Below are 16,930 nucleotides of genomic sequence, written 5' to 3' on the forward strand. Positions count from 1 at the left end.
GCCTGTAACTCATACCCAATCTCTACTGCCTGTATGTCACACCGCCCCCGACTGCCTGTAACAGACACCCAACACCAGCTGCCTGTAACTCACATCCAACAGCTACTGCCTGTAACTCACACACAACCCTCAATGCCTGTAACTCACACCCAACCCCTTCTGCCCGTAACTCACACCAAGACCTTACAGCCTGTAACTCACACCCAACAGCTATTGCCTGTAACTCACACCCAGCCCTTATTGCCTGTAACTCACACACAGCCCCTACTGCCAGTAACTCACACCTAGCCCTTACTGCCTGTAACTCACACCCAACCTTTCTGCCTGTAACTCACACCCAACCGCCACTGCCTGTAACTCACACCCAATCCCTACAGCCTGTAACTCACACCCAATCTCTGCTGCCTGTAACTCACACCCAACCCTTTTTGCCTGTAACTCACACCCAACCCCTACTGCCTGTAACTCACACAAAACCCCTACTGCCTGTAACACACAGCAAACCATTACTGCCTGTAACTCACACCCTACCTCTATTGCCTGTAACTCCCACCTCCCCCCTACTGCCCGTATTTCACAACGGCCCCTTCTGCATGTAACTCACACCCAACCCCTACTGCCTGTAACTCACATCCAACAGCTACTGCCTGTAACCCAACACCCAACCCATATTGCCTGTAACTCACACCCAACACCTACTGCCCGTAACTCACACCCAACCCTTACAGACTGTAACTCACACTCGACTGCTACTGCCTGTAACTCACACCCAAACCTTACAGCCTGTAAGTCACACCCGACTGCTACTGCCTGTAACTCATACCAACTCTTATTGCCTGTAAATCACACCCAACCCCTACTGCCTGTAACTCACACCCAATCTCTACTGCCGATAACTCACACCTCCCCCTACAGCCTGTATTTCACACCACCCCCTTCTGCAAGTAACTCACACCCATCCCCTACTGCCTGTAACTCACACCCAACAGCTACTGCCTGTAACTCACACCCAACCATTACTGCCTGTAGCTCTCCCCAACCCTGACTGCCTGTAACTCACACACAACACCTACAGCCTGTAACTCACATCTAACTCTTGCTGCCTGTAACTCACACCTCCCCCACTGCCTGTAACCCACACCTCCCCCTTTTGCATGTAACTCACACCCAACCCTTACTGCCTGTCTCTCACACCAAACCCCTGCTGCCTGTAACTCGCACCCAAACACGATTGCCTGTAACTCACACCCAACCCCTACTGCCTGTAACTCACACCAACCCATACTGCCTGCAACTCCCACCCAACCTCTACTGCCTATAATTCACATCTCCCCCCTACAGCCTGGATTTCACACCGCCCCCTTCTGCATATAACTCAAACACATCCCCTACTGCCTTTAACTCACACCCAATCCCTACTGCCTGTAACTCACACCCAACCTCTACTACCTGTAACTCACACCCAACCCTTATTGCCTGTAACTCACACCCAACCCCTACTGCCTGTAACTCACACACAATCCCTACTGCCTGTAACGCACAGCAAACCATTGCTGCCTGTAACTCTCCCCAGCACTTACTGCCTGTAACTCACACCCAACCGTTACTGCCTGTAACTCACACCCAACCGCTATTGCCTGTAACTCACACCCAACCCCTACTGCTATAACTCACTCAAACCCTACTGCCTGTAACTCACACCCTACCACTACTGCCTGTAACTCCCACCTCCCCCCTACTGCCTGTATTTCACACCGCCCTTTCTGCATGTAACTCACACCCAACACCTACTGCCTGTAAATCACACCCAACCCATATTGCCTGTAACTCACACCCAACCCCTACTGCCCGTAACTCACACCCAACCTTTACAGCCTGTAACACACACCCGACTGCTACTGCCTGTAACTCACACCTAACCCTTGTTGCCTGTAAATCACACCCAACCCCTACTGCCTGTAACTCACACCCAGCCCCTACTGCCTGTAACACACCCAACCCTTACGGCCTGTAACTCACACCCAACCCTTACAGTCTGTAACTCACACCCGACGGCTACTGCCAGTAATTCACACCCAACGCTTACAGCCTGTAACTCACACCCGACTGCTACTGCCTGTAACTCACACCAACCCTTACTGCCTATAAATCACAACCAACCCCTACTGCCTGTAACTCACACCAAGCCTCTACTGCCTGTAATACACACCCAGCCCTTACTGCCTGTAACTCACACCCAACCCCTACTGTCTGTAACTCACACCCAACCTCTACTGCCTGTAACTCACACCTCCCCCTACTGCCTGTAACCCACATCTTCCCCTGCTGCCTGTAACTCACACCCAACCCTTATTGCCTATAACTCACTCCCAACTCTTACAGCCTGTAACTCACACCCAACCCCTACTGCCTGTAACTCACACCCGACCCTTATTGCCTGTAACTCACACTCAACCCCTACTGCCTGTAACTCACACCCAACCCCTACTGCCTATAACTCACACCCAATCTCTACTGCCTGTAACTCACACCCAACCCTTTTGCCTGTAACTCACACCCAACCCCTACTGCCTGTAACTCACACCGAACCCCTACTGCCTGTAACACACAGCAAACCATTACTGCCTGTAACTCACACCCTACCTCTATTGCCTGTAACTCCCACCTCCCCCCTACTGCCTGTATTTCACACCGCCCCCTTCTGTATGTAACTCACACCCAACCCCTACTGCCTACAACTCACACCCAACAACTACTGCCTGTAACCCAACACCCAACCCATATTGCCTGTAACTCACACCCGAACCCTACTGCCCGTAACTCACACCCAACCCTTACAGACTGTAACTCACACCCGACTGCTACTGCCTGTAACTCACACCCAACCCTTACAGCCTGTAACTCACACCCGACTGCTACTGCCTGTAACTCATACCCAAACCTTATTGCCTGCAAATCACACTCAACCCCTACTGCCTGTAACTCACACCCAGCCCCTACTGCCTGTAACACACCCAACCCTTACGGCCTGTAACTCACACCCAACCACTTCTGTCTGTAACTCACACCCAACCCCTACTGCCTGTAACTCACACCCAACCCTTATTGCCTGTAACTCACACTCAACCCTACTGCGTGTAACTCACACCCAACCCCTACTGCCTATAACTAACACCAAACCCTTTCAGCCTGTAACTCACACCCAACACCTACTGCCTGTAACTCATACCCAATCTCTACTGCCTGTATGTCACACCGCCCCCGACTGCCTGTAACAGACACCCAACACCAGCTGCCTGTAACTCACACCCAACCCCTACTGCCCGTAACTCACACCGAGACCTTACAGCCTGTAACTCACACCCAACAGCTATTGCCTGTAACTCACACCCAGCCCTTATTGCCTGGAACTCACACACAGCCCCTACTGCCAGTAACTCACACCTAGCCCTTACTGTCTGTAACTCACACCCAACCTTTCTGCCTGTAACTCACACCCAACCACCACTGCCTGTAACTCACACCCAATCCTTACAGCCTGTAACTCACACCCAATCTCTGCTGCCTGTAACTCACACCCAACCCTTTTTGCCTGTAACTCACACCCAACCCCTACTGCCTGTAACTCACACAAAACCCCTACTGCCTGTAACACACAGCAAACCATTACTGCCTGTAACTCACACCCTACCTCTATTGCCTGTAACTCCCACCTCCCCCCTACTGCCTGTATTTCACACCGCCCCCTTCTGCATGTAACTCACACCCAACCCCTACTGCCTGTAACTCACATCCAACAGCTACTGCTTTGTAACCCAACACCCAACCCATATTGCCTGTAACTCACACCCAACACCTACTGCCCGTAACTCACACCCAACCCTTACAGACTGTAACTCACACCCGACTGCTACTGCCTGTAACTCACACCCAAACCTTACAGCCTGTAACTCACACCCGACTGCTACTGCCTGTAACTCACACCCAAACCTTATTGCCTGTAAATCACACCCAACCCCTACTGCCTGTAACTCACACCCAACCCTTATTGCCTGTAACTCACACTCAACCCCTACTGCCTATAACTCACCCCAACCCCTACTGCCTGTAACTCACACCTCCCCCTACTGCCTGTAACCCACACCTCCTCCTGCTGCCTGTAACTCACACCCAAATCTTATTGCCTATAACTCACTCCCAACCGTTACAGCCTGTAGCTCACACCCAACCCCTACTGCCTGTAACTCACACCCAACCCTTATTGCCTGTAACTCACACTCAATCCCTACTGCCTATAACTCACCCCAACCCCTACTGCCTGTAACTCACACCCTACCTCTACTGCCTGTAACTCACACCCAACACTTACTGCCTGTAACTCACACCAAACCCTTTCTGCCTTTATCTCGCACACAACCGCTACTGCTAGTAACTCACACCCAATCCCTACTGCCTGTAACTCACACCGACCCCTTCTGCATGTGACTCACACCCAACCCCTACTGCCTGTAACTCACATCTAACAGCTACTGCCTGTAACTCACACACAACCCTTAATGCCTGTAATTCACACCCAACCCCTACTGTCCGTAACTCACACCTAACCCTTATAGCCTATAAGTCACACCCGACTGCTACTGCCTGTAACTCATACCAACTCTTATTGCCTGTAAATCACACCCAACCCCTACTGCCTGTAACTCACACCCAATCTCTACTGCCGATAACTCACACCTCCCCCTACAGCCTGTATTTCACACCACCCCCTTCTGCATGTAACTCACACCCATCCCCTACTGCCTGTAACTCACACCCAACAGCTACTGCCTGTAACTCACACCCAACCATTACTGTCTGTAGCTCTCCCCAACCCTGACTGCCTGTAACTCACACACAACACCTACAGCCTGTAACTCACATCCAACTCTTGCTGCCTGTAACTCACACCTCCCCCACTGCCTGTAACCCACACCTCCTCCTTTTGCATGTAACTCACACCCAACCCTTACTGCCTGTCACTCACACCAAACCCCTACTGCCTGTAACTCGCACCCAAACACGATTGCCTGTAACTCACACCCAACCCCTACTGCCTGTAACTTACACCAACCCTTACTGCCTGCAACTCCCACCCAACCTCTACTGCCTATAACTCACATCTCCCCCCTACAGCCTGGATTTCACACCGCCCCCTTCTGCATGTAACTCAAACACATCCCCTACTGCCTTTAACTCACACCCAATCCCTACTGCCTGTAACTCACACCCAACCTCTATTGCCTGTAACTCACACCCAACCCTTATTGCCTGTAACTCACACCCAACCCCTACTGCCTGTAACTCACACACAATCCCTACTGCCTGTAACGCACAGCAAACCATTGCTGCCTGTAACTCTCCCCAGCACTTACTGCCTGTAACTCACACCCAACCCCTACTGCCTGTAACTCACACCCAACTCTTACTGCCTGTAACTCACACCCAACCCCTACTGCCTGTAACTCACACCCAACCTCTACTGTCTGTACCTCACACCTCCCACCTACTGCCTGTAACCAACACCTCCCCCTACTGCCTGTAACTCACACCCAACCCCTACTGCCTGTAACTCACACCCAACCCTTACTGCCTGTAACTCACTCCCAACCCTTACAGCCTGTAACTCACACCCAACCGTTACTGCCTGTAACTCACACCCAATCCCTACTGCCTGTAACTCACACCCAACCTCTATTGCCTGTAACTCACACCCAACCCTTATTGCCTGTAACTCACACCCAACCCCTACTGCCTGTAACTCACACACAATCCCTACTGCCTGTAACGCACAGCAAACCATTGCTGCCTGTAACTCTCCCCAGCACTTACTGCCTGTAACTCACACCCAACCCCTACTGCCTGTAACTCACACCCAACTCTTACTGCCTGTAACTCACACCCAACCTCTACTGTCTGTACCTCACACCTCCCACCTACTGCCTGTAACCAACACCTCCCCCTACTGCCTGTAACTCACACCCAACCCCTACTGCCTGTAACTCACACCCAACCCTTACTGCCTGTAACTCACTCCCAACCCTTACAGCCTGTAACTCACACCCAACCGTTACTGCCTGTAACTCACACCCAACCGCTATTGCCTGTAACTCACACCCAACCCCTACTGCTATAACTCACTCAAACCCTACTGCCTGTAACTCACACCCTACCACTACTGCCTGTAACTCCCACCTCCCCCCTACTGCCTGTATTTCACACCGCCCCTTCTGCATGTAACTCACACCCAACACCTACTGCCTGTAAATCACAGCCAACCCTTATTGCCTGTAACTCACACCCAACCCCAACTGCCCGTAAATCACACCCAACCCTTACAGCCTGTAACTCACACCCGACTGCTACTGCCTGTAACTCACACCGAACCCTTATTGCCTGTAAATCACACCCAACCCCTACTGCCTTAACTCACACCCAACCCTTACTTCCTGTAACTCACACCCAACCCTTACTGCCTGTAACTCACACCCAACCGCAACTGCCTGTAACTCACACCCAATCCCTACTCCCTGTAACTCACACCCAACCCCTACTGCCTGTAACTCACACTCAATCCTTATTGCCTGTAATTCACACCCAACCCCTACTGCCTGTTACTCACACCCAATCCCTACTGCCTGTAACTCACACCCAACCGCTACTGCCTGTAACTCACGCCTCCCCTACTGCCTGTATCTCACACCGCCCCCTTCTGCATGTAACTCAGACCCTGTCCTTACTGCCTGTAACTCACACCCAACCCTTATTGCCTGTAACTCACACCCAACCCCTACTGCCTATAACTCACACCCAACCGCTACTGTCTGTAACTCACACCCAACCCCTGCTGCCTTAACTCAAACCCAACCCCCTACTGCCTGTAACTCACACCCAACCCCTACTGCCAGTAACTCACACCCAACCCCAACTGCCTGTAACTCAAACCTTTCCCCGACTGCCTATAACTGTCACTGGTTGGTACATGCGCTACTCACAGGTGAAGGCAAAGAGCAGAAATGGTTGGGGAATGGCCTGCAGAACAGATGGTGGGTGCAGAAAGCACAGGAGATCCAGCAGCTGGCCGACTGCCATTTTTTGCGGGGATTCTTCACCGCAGTTAAGGCCACAGTACGGCCCAAGCACCCAAGGTCCCACCCTACTGCTTGCCAAGTACGGAGTGTTGCTCATCAAGGATAGAGAGGCAGTCAGTGCCCAATGGAAGGTGCACTTCGAGGATGTCCTCAAGCGGGACTGTGTTGGACACGAGTGTCCCCACTCCATCCCACAGCATGCCACCAACTCAGTACAACTCCAGCCCGGCACGAGGTTGAAAAGGCCATCAGACAATTGAAGGATAATTCATCAGGAGCAGATGGAACTTCGCCGAAACACTAAAACATGGCAACGAGGCAGTCCTGGCACGGATCCATGCCCTCATCCCTCATCTGGGAGGAGATCCTGCCAGGAGATCTCAAAGATGCTGTAATTGTGACCATCTTCAGGAATGGTGACAAGTCCGACTGCGGTAACTACAGAGGAATCTCCCTGCTGTCGACCACTTGGAAAGTCATCGCAAGAAACCTCTTGAATTGCCTTCTCCCTGTGGCTGAAGAGCTCCTCCCAGAGTCGCAATGCACATTGCGCACACTAAGGGGCACAATGGACATGATCTTCACCGCGCAGCAGATACAAGAGAAATACAAGGAACAGCACCAACCGTTGTAAATGGCCGCCTGTGACCTCACAAAAGCCTTCGATACGTCAACTATGAGGGGTTATAGAGTGTCCTCCTCAGGTTCAGCTGCCCCCAAATGTTTGTTGCCATCCTCCGCCTGCAAGCTGTGATCCTGACCAATGGATCCATCACAGACCCATTCCATGTTCGGACCGGGGACAAGCAGGGCTGCGTCATCGCACCAACACTCTTCTCCATTTTCCTTACTGCATCCATCTCCCCCTCGGCAAGCTCCCCGCTGGAGTGGAGCTAAATTACAGGATAAACGGGAATCTGTTTCCCTCCAGGCCAGATCCAAGCTCGTCCCATCCTGTGGCATTGAATTACAGTACGCTGATGATACTTGCGTCTGCGCACACTCGGAGTTGAACACCAAGCCATCGTCAACACCTTCACCGAGACGTACGAAAATGTGCCTGTTCTTTTACAGAAACGGTATGGCTCTGTGGGGACTGTAAAATATCATGGACTACAGGGCTGTAGTAATACCCGCCCTCCTGTCTGGCTCAGAGCCATGGACCATATACAGTAGACATCTCAAGTCGCTGGAGTAATGCCACCAACAATGTCTCCACAAGATCCTGCAAATCACCTGGGAGGACAGATGCACCAACGTTAGCGTCCTCAACCAGGCCAACATCCCCAGCATTGAAGCACTGACCATGCTTGATCAGCTCTGCATAGTCCACATAGTCTACATGCCCAAGACTCCCAAAGCAAGCGTCCGCTCGGAACTCCTACACGGCAGGCGAGCCCCAGGGGGGCAGAGGAAATGTTACAAGGACAGCTTCCAAGCCTCCCTGATAAAATGCAATATCCCCACCAACACCAGGGAGACTCTGGCCCAAGATCCCCTCAGTGGAGGAAGAGTATCCGAGAGGGCGCTGAGCAACTTGAGTCTTATCGGCGAGAGCATGCAGAAACCAAGCGCAGGCAGCGGAAGGAGCATGCAGCAAACCTGTCCCATCCACCATTTACTTCAATGATTATCTGTCCCACCTATGACAGAGACTGTAATTCTCATATTGGACTGTTCAGCCACCTGAGAACTCACTTTTAGTGTGGAAGCAATCTTCCTCAATTCCGAGGGACTGCCTATGATGTTGATGGTAACTCTCACCTATGCATCTGCTGCCTGTAACTCGCACGAGCCCTTGCTTTAACCCGCTAAAACGTGACTTGTCTTTTGCAGAAAGCGTTTCCACGTTATGAATCCTCACTGAGTATCATGGTGGAGATTGGGAACCGTCTGGGGCACGCCCAGGTCCTGATAGGAATCGCAAAGTGTTGGCTAATTCAGAAGGAGGAGGACAAGGTAGGAGACGATAGCCATGTAGGGCCATTGGCGCTGAATGACTGTGTAGGGCCATTGGCATTCAATATCTGTGTAGGGCAATTGGCACTGAGTGACTGTGTCGGGACATTGCCACTGAGTGACTCTGCAGGGCCATTGGCACTGAGTGACAGTTTAGGGCCTTTGGCATTGAGTGACTGTGTAGGTCAATTTACACTGAGTGGCTGTGCATGGCCATTCGCACTGAGTGGCTGTGTAGGGCCATTGGCACTGAGTGACTGTGTAGGGCCATTGGCACTGAGTGACTGTGTAGGGCCATTGGCACTGAGTGACTGTGTAGGGCCATTGGCACTGAGTGACTGTGTAGGGCCATTGGCACTGAGTGACTGAGCATGGCCATTGGCACTGAGTGACTGTATAGGGCCATTGGCACTGAGTGACAGTGTGGGACCATTGGCACTGATTGACTGTGTAATGCCATTGGTACTGAGTGACTGTATAGTGCCATTTGCACTGAGTGACAGTGTAGGGCCATTGCCACTGAGTGTCTGTGCAACGCCATTGGCACTGAGTGACTGTGAATGGCCATTCGCACTGAGTTACTGTGTAAGGCCATTGACACTGAGTGACTCTGTAGGACCATTGGCACTGAGTGACTGTGCATGGCCATTCGCACTGAGTGACTGTGCAGGACCATTGGCACAGAGTGACTGTGTAGGGCCATTGCCACTGAGTGACAGTGTAATCACATTGACACTGATTGAATGTGCACGTCAATTGGCACTGAGTCACTGTGCACAGCCATTGGCACTGAGTGACTGTGTGAGGCCATTGGCACTGAGTGACTGTGTAGGGCCATTGGCACTGAGTGACTTTGTAGTGCCATTCGCACTGAGTGACTGTGTAGGGCCTTTGCACTGAGTGACTGTGTCGGGCCATTGGCACTCAGTGACTGTGTCGGGGCATTGGCACTGAGTGGCTGAGCATGACGATTGTCACTGAGTGACTGTTTAGGGCCATTGCCACTGAGTGACTGTGTAGTGCCATTGCCACTGACTGACTGTGCAGCACCATTGGCACAGAATGACTGTGCACGGCAATTGGCACTGAGTAACTATGCACGGCCATTGGCACTGAATGATTGTGCACGGCCATTGGCACTGAGTGACTGTGTAGGACCATTGGCACTGAGTGACTGTGTAGGGCCATTGCCACTGAGTGACTGTGTAGTCCCATTGGCACTGATTAAATGTGCACGTCCATTGGCACTGTTTGACTGTGTAAGGCCATTGGCACTGAGTGACTGTGCATGGCCATTCGCACTGAGTGACTGTGTAGGGCCTTTGCACTGAGTGACTGTGTCGGGCCATTGGCACTCAGTGACTGTGTCGGGGCATTGGCACTGAGTGGCTGAGCATGACGATTGTCACTGAGTGACTGTTTAGGGCCATTGCTACTGAGTGACTGTTTGGGCCATTGGCACTGAGTGACTGTGTCGGGCCATTGGCACTGAGTGACTGTGTAGGGCCATTGGTACTGACCGACTGTGCAGGGCTATTGGCACTGAGTGACTTTGCACGGCCATTGGCACTGAGTGACTAGGTAGGGCCATTTGCATTGAGTGACTGTGGAGGGCCATTGGCACTGAGTGACTGTGCACGGATATTGGCACTAAGAGACTGTGCACTGAAATTGGCACTTCGTGACTGTGCTCGGCTATTGCCATTGAGTGACTGAGTGACTGTGCAGAGCCATTGGCACTGAGTGACTGTGTAGTGCGATTGGCATTGAGTGACTGTGGATTGCCATTAGTACTGCGTGACTGTGTCGGGCCTTTGGCACTGATTGACTGTGCATGGCCATGGCACTGAGTGACTGTGCAGGGCCATTGGCACTGAGTGACTGTGCAGGGTCATTGGCACTGAATGACTGTGCAGTGCCATTGGCATTGAGTGACTGTGGATTGCCATTGGCACTGAGTGACTGTGTCGGGCCTTTGGCACTGATTGACTGTGCATGGCCATGGCACTGAGTGACTGTGCAGGGCCATTGGCACTGAGTGACTGTGCAGGGCCATTGGCACTGAGTGACTGTGTAGTGCGATTGGCATTGAGTGACTGTGGATTGCCATTAGTACTGCGTGACTGTGTCGGGCCTTTGGCACTGATTGACTGTGCATGGCCATGGCACTGAGTGACTGTGCAGGGCCATTGGCACTGAGTGACTGTGCAGGGTCATTGGCACTGAATGACTGTGCAGTGCCATTGGCATTGAGTGACTGTGGATTGCCATTGGCACTGAGTGACTGTGTCGGGCCTTTGGCACTGGTTGACTGTGCATGGCCATGGCACTGAGTGACTGTGCAGGGCCATTGGCACTGAGTGACTGTGCAGGGCCATTGGCACTGAGTGACTGTGTCGGGCCTTTGGCACTGATTGACTGTGCATGGCCATGGCACTGAGTGACTGTGCAGGGCCATTGGAACTGAGTGACTGTGTAGGGCCATTGGCACTGAGTGACTGTGTAGAGCCATTGGCACTGCGTGACTGTATAGGGCCATTGCAACTGAGTGACTGTGCACGGCTATTGGCACTGAGTGACTGTGCACAGCCAATTGCATTGAGTGACTGTGCACGGCAATTGGCACTGAGTGACTGTGTCGGGCCATTGGCACTGAGTGACTGTGCGCGGCCATTGGCACTGAGTGACTGTGTAGGACCATCGGCACTGAGTGACTGTGCACGGCCATTAGCACTGAGTGACTGTGTCGGGCCATTGGCACTGAGTGACTGAGCACGGCCACTGGCACTGAGTGACTGTGCGCGGCCAACTGGCACTGAGTGACTGTGTAGGACATTGGCACTGAATGACTGTGTCGGACCATCGGCATTGAGTGACTGTGCACGGCCATTGGCACTGAGTGACTGTGAATTGCATTTGGCACTGAGTGACTTTGTAGGGGCATTGGCACTGAGTGACTGTGTCGGGCCATTGGCACTGCGTGACTGTGTAGGGCCATTGCTACTGAGTGACTGTGCACGGCCATTGGCACTGAGTGACTGTGCACTGCCAATTGCACTGAGTGACTGTGCGTATCCAGTGGCACTGAGTGACCGTGTAGGACCATTGGCACTGAGTGACTGTGTAGGACCATCGGCACTGAGTTACTGAGTACGGCCATTGGCACTGAGTGACTGTGTAGGACCATTGGCACTGAGTGACTTTGTAGGACAATCGGCACTGAGTGACTGTGCACGGCCATTGGCACTGAGTGACCGTGTAGGGCCATTGGCACTGAGTGACTGTGTAGGGCATATGGCACTGAGTGACTGTGAAGGGCCATTGGCACTGAGTGACTGTGTAGTGCGATTGGCATTGAGTGACTGTGGATTGCCATTAGTACTGCGTGACTGTGTCGGGCCATTGGCACTGATTGACTGTGCATGGCCATGGCACTGAGTGACTGTGCAGGGCCATTGGCACTGAGTGACTGTGCAGGGTCATTGGCACTGAGTGACTGTGCAGTGCCATTGGCATTGAGTGACTGTGGATTGCCATTGGCACTGAGTGACTGTGTCGGGCCTTTGGCACTGATTGATTGTGCATGGCCATGGCACTGAGTGACTGTGCAGGGCCATTGGCACTGAGTGACTGTGCAGGGCCATTGGAACTGAGTGACTGTGTAGAGGGCCATTGGCACTGAGTGACTGTGTAGAGCCATTGGCACTGCGTGACTGTATAGGGCCATTGCAACTGAGTGACTGTGCACGGCTATTGGCACTGAGTGTGCACAGCCAATTGCACTGAGTGACTGTGCACGGCAATTGGCACTGAGTGACTGTGTCGGGCCATTGGCACTGAGTGACTGTGCGCGGCCATTGGCACTGAGTGACTGTGTCGGACCATTGGCACTGAGTGACTGTGCGCGGCCATTGGCACTGAGTGACTGTGTCGGACCATTGGCACTGAGTGACTGTGTAGGACCATCGGCAATGAGTGACTGTGAAGGGCAATTGGCAACTGAGTGACTGTGTAGGGCCATTGGTACTGACCGACTGTGCAGGGCTATTGGCACTGAGTGACTTTGCACGGCCATTGGCACTGAGTGACTAGGTAGGGCCATTTGCATTGAGTGACTGTGGAGGGCCATTGGCACTGAGTGACTGTGCACGGATATTGGCACTAAGAGACTGTGCACTGAAATTGGCACTTCGTGACTGTGCTCGGCTATTGCCATTGAGTGACTGAGTGACTGTGCAGAGCCATTGGCACTGAGTGACTGTGTAGTGCGATTGGCATTGAGTGACTGTGGATTGCCATTAGTACTGCGTGACTGTGTCGGGCCTTTGGCACTGATTGACTGTGCATGGCCATGGCACTGAGTGACTGTGCAGGGCCATTGGCACTGAGTGACTGTGCAGGGTCATTGGCACTGAATGACTGTGCAGTGCCATTGGCATTGAGTGACTGTGGATTGCCATTGGCACTGAGTGACTGTGTCGGGCCTTTGGCACTGATTGACTGTGCATGGCCATGGCACTGAGTGACTGTGCAGGGCCATTGGCACTGAGTGACTGTGCAGGGCCATTGGCACTGAGTGACTGTGTAGTGCGATTGGCATTGAGTGACTGTGGATTGCCATTAGTACTGCGTGACTGTGTCGGGCCTTTGGCACTGATTGACTGTGCATGGCCATGGCACTGAGTGACTGTGCAGGGCCATTGGCACTGAGTGACTGTGCAGGGTCATTGGCACTGAATGACTGTGCAGTGCCATTGGCATTGAGTGACTGTGGATTGCCATTGGCACTGAGTGACTGTGTCGGGCCTTTGGCACTGGTTGACTGTGCATGGCCATGGCACTGAGTGACTGTGCAGGGCAATTGGCACTGAGTGACTGTGCAGGGCCATTGGCACTGAGTGACTGTGTCGGGCCTTTGGCACTGATTGACTGTGCATGGCCATGGCACTGAGTGACTGTGCAGGGCCATTGGAACTGAGTGACTGTGTAGGGCCATTGGCACTGAGTGACTGTGTAGAGCCATTGGCACTGCGTGACTGTATAGGGCCATTGCAACTGAGTGACTGTGCACGGCTATTGGCACTGAGTGACTGTGCACAGCCAATTGCACTGAGTGACTGTGCACGGCAATTGGCACTGAGTGACTGTGTCGGGCCATTGGCACTGAGTGACTGTGCGCGGCCATTGGCACTGAGTGACTGTGTAGGACCATCGGCACTGAGTGACTGTGCACGGCCATTAGCACTGAGTGACTGTGTCGGGCCATTGGCACTGAGTGACTGAGCACGGCCACTGGCACTGAGTGACTGTGCGCGGCCAACTGGCACTGAGTGACTGTGTAGGACATTGGCACTGAATGACTGTGTAGGACCATCGGCATTGAGTGACTGTGCACGGCCATTGGCACTGAGTGACTGTGAATTGCATTTGGCACTGAGTGACTTTGTAGGGGCATTGGCACTGAGTGACTGTGTCGGGCCATTGGCACTGCGTGACTGTGTAGGGCCATTGCTACTGAGTGACTGTGCACGGCCATTGGCACTGAGTGACTGTGCACTGCCAATTGCACTGAGTGACTGTGCGTATCCAGTGGCACTGAGTGACCGTGTAGGACCATTGGCACTGAGTGACTGTGTAGGACCATCGGCACTGAGTTACTGAGTACGGCCATTGGCACTGAGTGACTGTGTAGGACCATTGGCACTGAGTGACTTTGTAGGACAATCGGCACTGAGTGACTGTGCACGGCCATTGGCACTGAGTGACCGTGTAGGGCCATTGGCACTGAGTGACTGTGTAGGGCATATGGCACTGAGTGACTGTGAAGGGCCATTGGCACTGAGTGACTGTGTAGTGCGATTGGCATTGAGTGACTGTGGATTGCCATTAGTACTGCGTGACTGTGTCGGGCCATTGGCACTGATTGACTGTGCATGGCCATGGCACTGAGTGACTGTGCAGGGCCATTGGCACTGAGTGACTGTGCAGGGTCATTGGCACTGAGTGACTGTGCAGTGCCATTGGCATTGAGTGACTGTGGATTGCCATTGGCACTGAGTGACTGTGTCGGGCCTTTGGCACTGATTGATTGTGCATGGCCATGGCACTGAGTGACTGTGCAGGGCCATTGGCACTGAGTGACTGTGCAGGGCCATTGGAACTGAGTGACTGTGTAGAGGGCCATTGGCACTGAGTGACTGTGTAGAGCCATTGGCACTGCGTGACTGTATAGGGCCATTGCAACTGAGTGACTGTGCACGGCTATTGGCACTGAGTGTGCACAGCCAATTGCACTGAGTGACTGTGCACGGCAATTGGCACTGAGTGACTGTGTCGGGCCATTGGCACTGAGTGACTGTGCGCGGCCATTGGCACTGAGTGACTGTGTCGGACCATTGGCACTGAGTGACTGTGCGCGGCCATTGGCACTGAGTGACTGTGTCGGACCATTGGCACTGAGTGACTGTGTAGGACCATCGGCAATGAGTGACTGTGAAGGGCAATTGGCAACTGAGTGACTGTGTAGGGCCATAGGCACTGAGTGACTGTTTGGGCCATTTGCACTGAGTGACTGTGTCAGGCCATTGGCACTGCGTGACTGTGTAGGGCCATTGCTACTGAGTGACTGTGCGCGGCCATTGGCACTGAGTGACTGTTTGGGCCATTTGCACTGAGTGACTGTGTCGGGCCATTGGCACTGAGTGACTGTGTAGGGCCATTGGTACTGACCGACTGTGCAGGGCCATTGGCACTGAGTGACTGTGCGCGGCCATCGGCATTGAGTGACTGTGCACGGCCATTGGCACTGAGTGACTGTGTAGGACCATTGGCACTAACTTACTGAGCACGGCCATTGGCAATGAGTGACTGTGAAGGGCAATTGGCAACTGAGTGACTGTGTAGGGCCATAGGCACTGAGTGACTGTTTGGGCCATTTGCACTGAGTGACTGTGTCAGGCCATTGGCACTGCGTGACTGTGTAGGGCCATTGCTACTGAGTGACTGTGCGCGGCCATTGGCACTGAGTGACTGTTTGGGCCATTTGCACTGAGTGACTGTGTCGGGCCATTGGCACTGAGTGACTGTGTAGGGCCATTGGTACTGACCGACTGTGCAGGGCCATTGGCACTGAGTGACTAGGTAGGGCCATTTGCATTGAATGACTGTGGAGGGCCATTGGCACTGAGTGACTCTGCACGGCCATTGGCACTATGATACTGTGCACTGAAATTGGCACTTCGTGACTGTGCTCGGCTATTGCCATTGAGTGACTGAGTGACTGTGCAGAGCCATTGGCACTGAGTGACTGTGTAGTGCGATTGGCATTGAGTGACTGTGGATTGCCATTAGCACTGCGTGACTGTGTCGGGCCATTTGCACTGATTGACTGTGCATGGCCATGGCACTGAGTGACTGTGCAGGGCCATTGGCACTGAGTGACTGTGCAGGGTCATTGGCACTGACTGACTGTGCAGTGCCATTGGCATTGAGTGACTGTGGATTGCCATTGGCACTGAGTGACTGTGTCGGGCCTTTGGCACTGATTGACTGTGCATGGCCATGGCACTGAGTGACTGTGCAGGGCCATTGGCACTGAGTGACTGTGCAGGGCCATTGAAACTGAGTGACTGTGTAGAGCCATTGGCACTGCGTGACTGTATAGGGCCATTGCAACTGAGTGACTGTGCAAGGCTATTGGCACTGAGTGACTGTGCACAGCCAATTGCACTGAGTGACTGTGCACGGCAATTGGCACTGAGTGACTGTGTCGGGCCATTGGCACTGAGTGACTGTGCGCGGCCATTGGCACTGAGTGACTGTGTCGGACCATTGGCACTGAGTGA

At 53.1% G+C, this 16,930-nt stretch overlaps 1 protein-coding gene across 1 annotated transcript in view; it reads left to right on the forward strand.

Moving 5' to 3' along the window:
- rapsn (receptor-associated protein of the synapse, 43kD) overlaps positions 1 to 16,930 on the forward strand; it is a gene marked incomplete at its 3' end in the record, with an annotated part of 204,353 nt that overhangs the window by 122,452 nt on the left and 64,971 nt on the right. Inside the window, exon 3 of the mRNA XM_070873473.1 lies at positions 8,964 to 9,086. Within this exon, the coding sequence (XP_070729574.1) occupies positions 8,964 to 9,086 (123 nt within the window). The remainder of the gene's footprint in view (positions 1 to 8,963; positions 9,087 to 16,930) is intronic.

The sequence above is a fragment of the Pristiophorus japonicus genome, unplaced genomic scaffold (assembly GCF_044704955.1).
Source record: "Pristiophorus japonicus isolate sPriJap1 unplaced genomic scaffold, sPriJap1.hap1 HAP1_SCAFFOLD_485, whole genome shotgun sequence".
NCBI classification, from domain to species: domain Eukaryota; kingdom Metazoa; phylum Chordata; class Chondrichthyes; family Pristiophoridae; genus Pristiophorus; species Pristiophorus japonicus.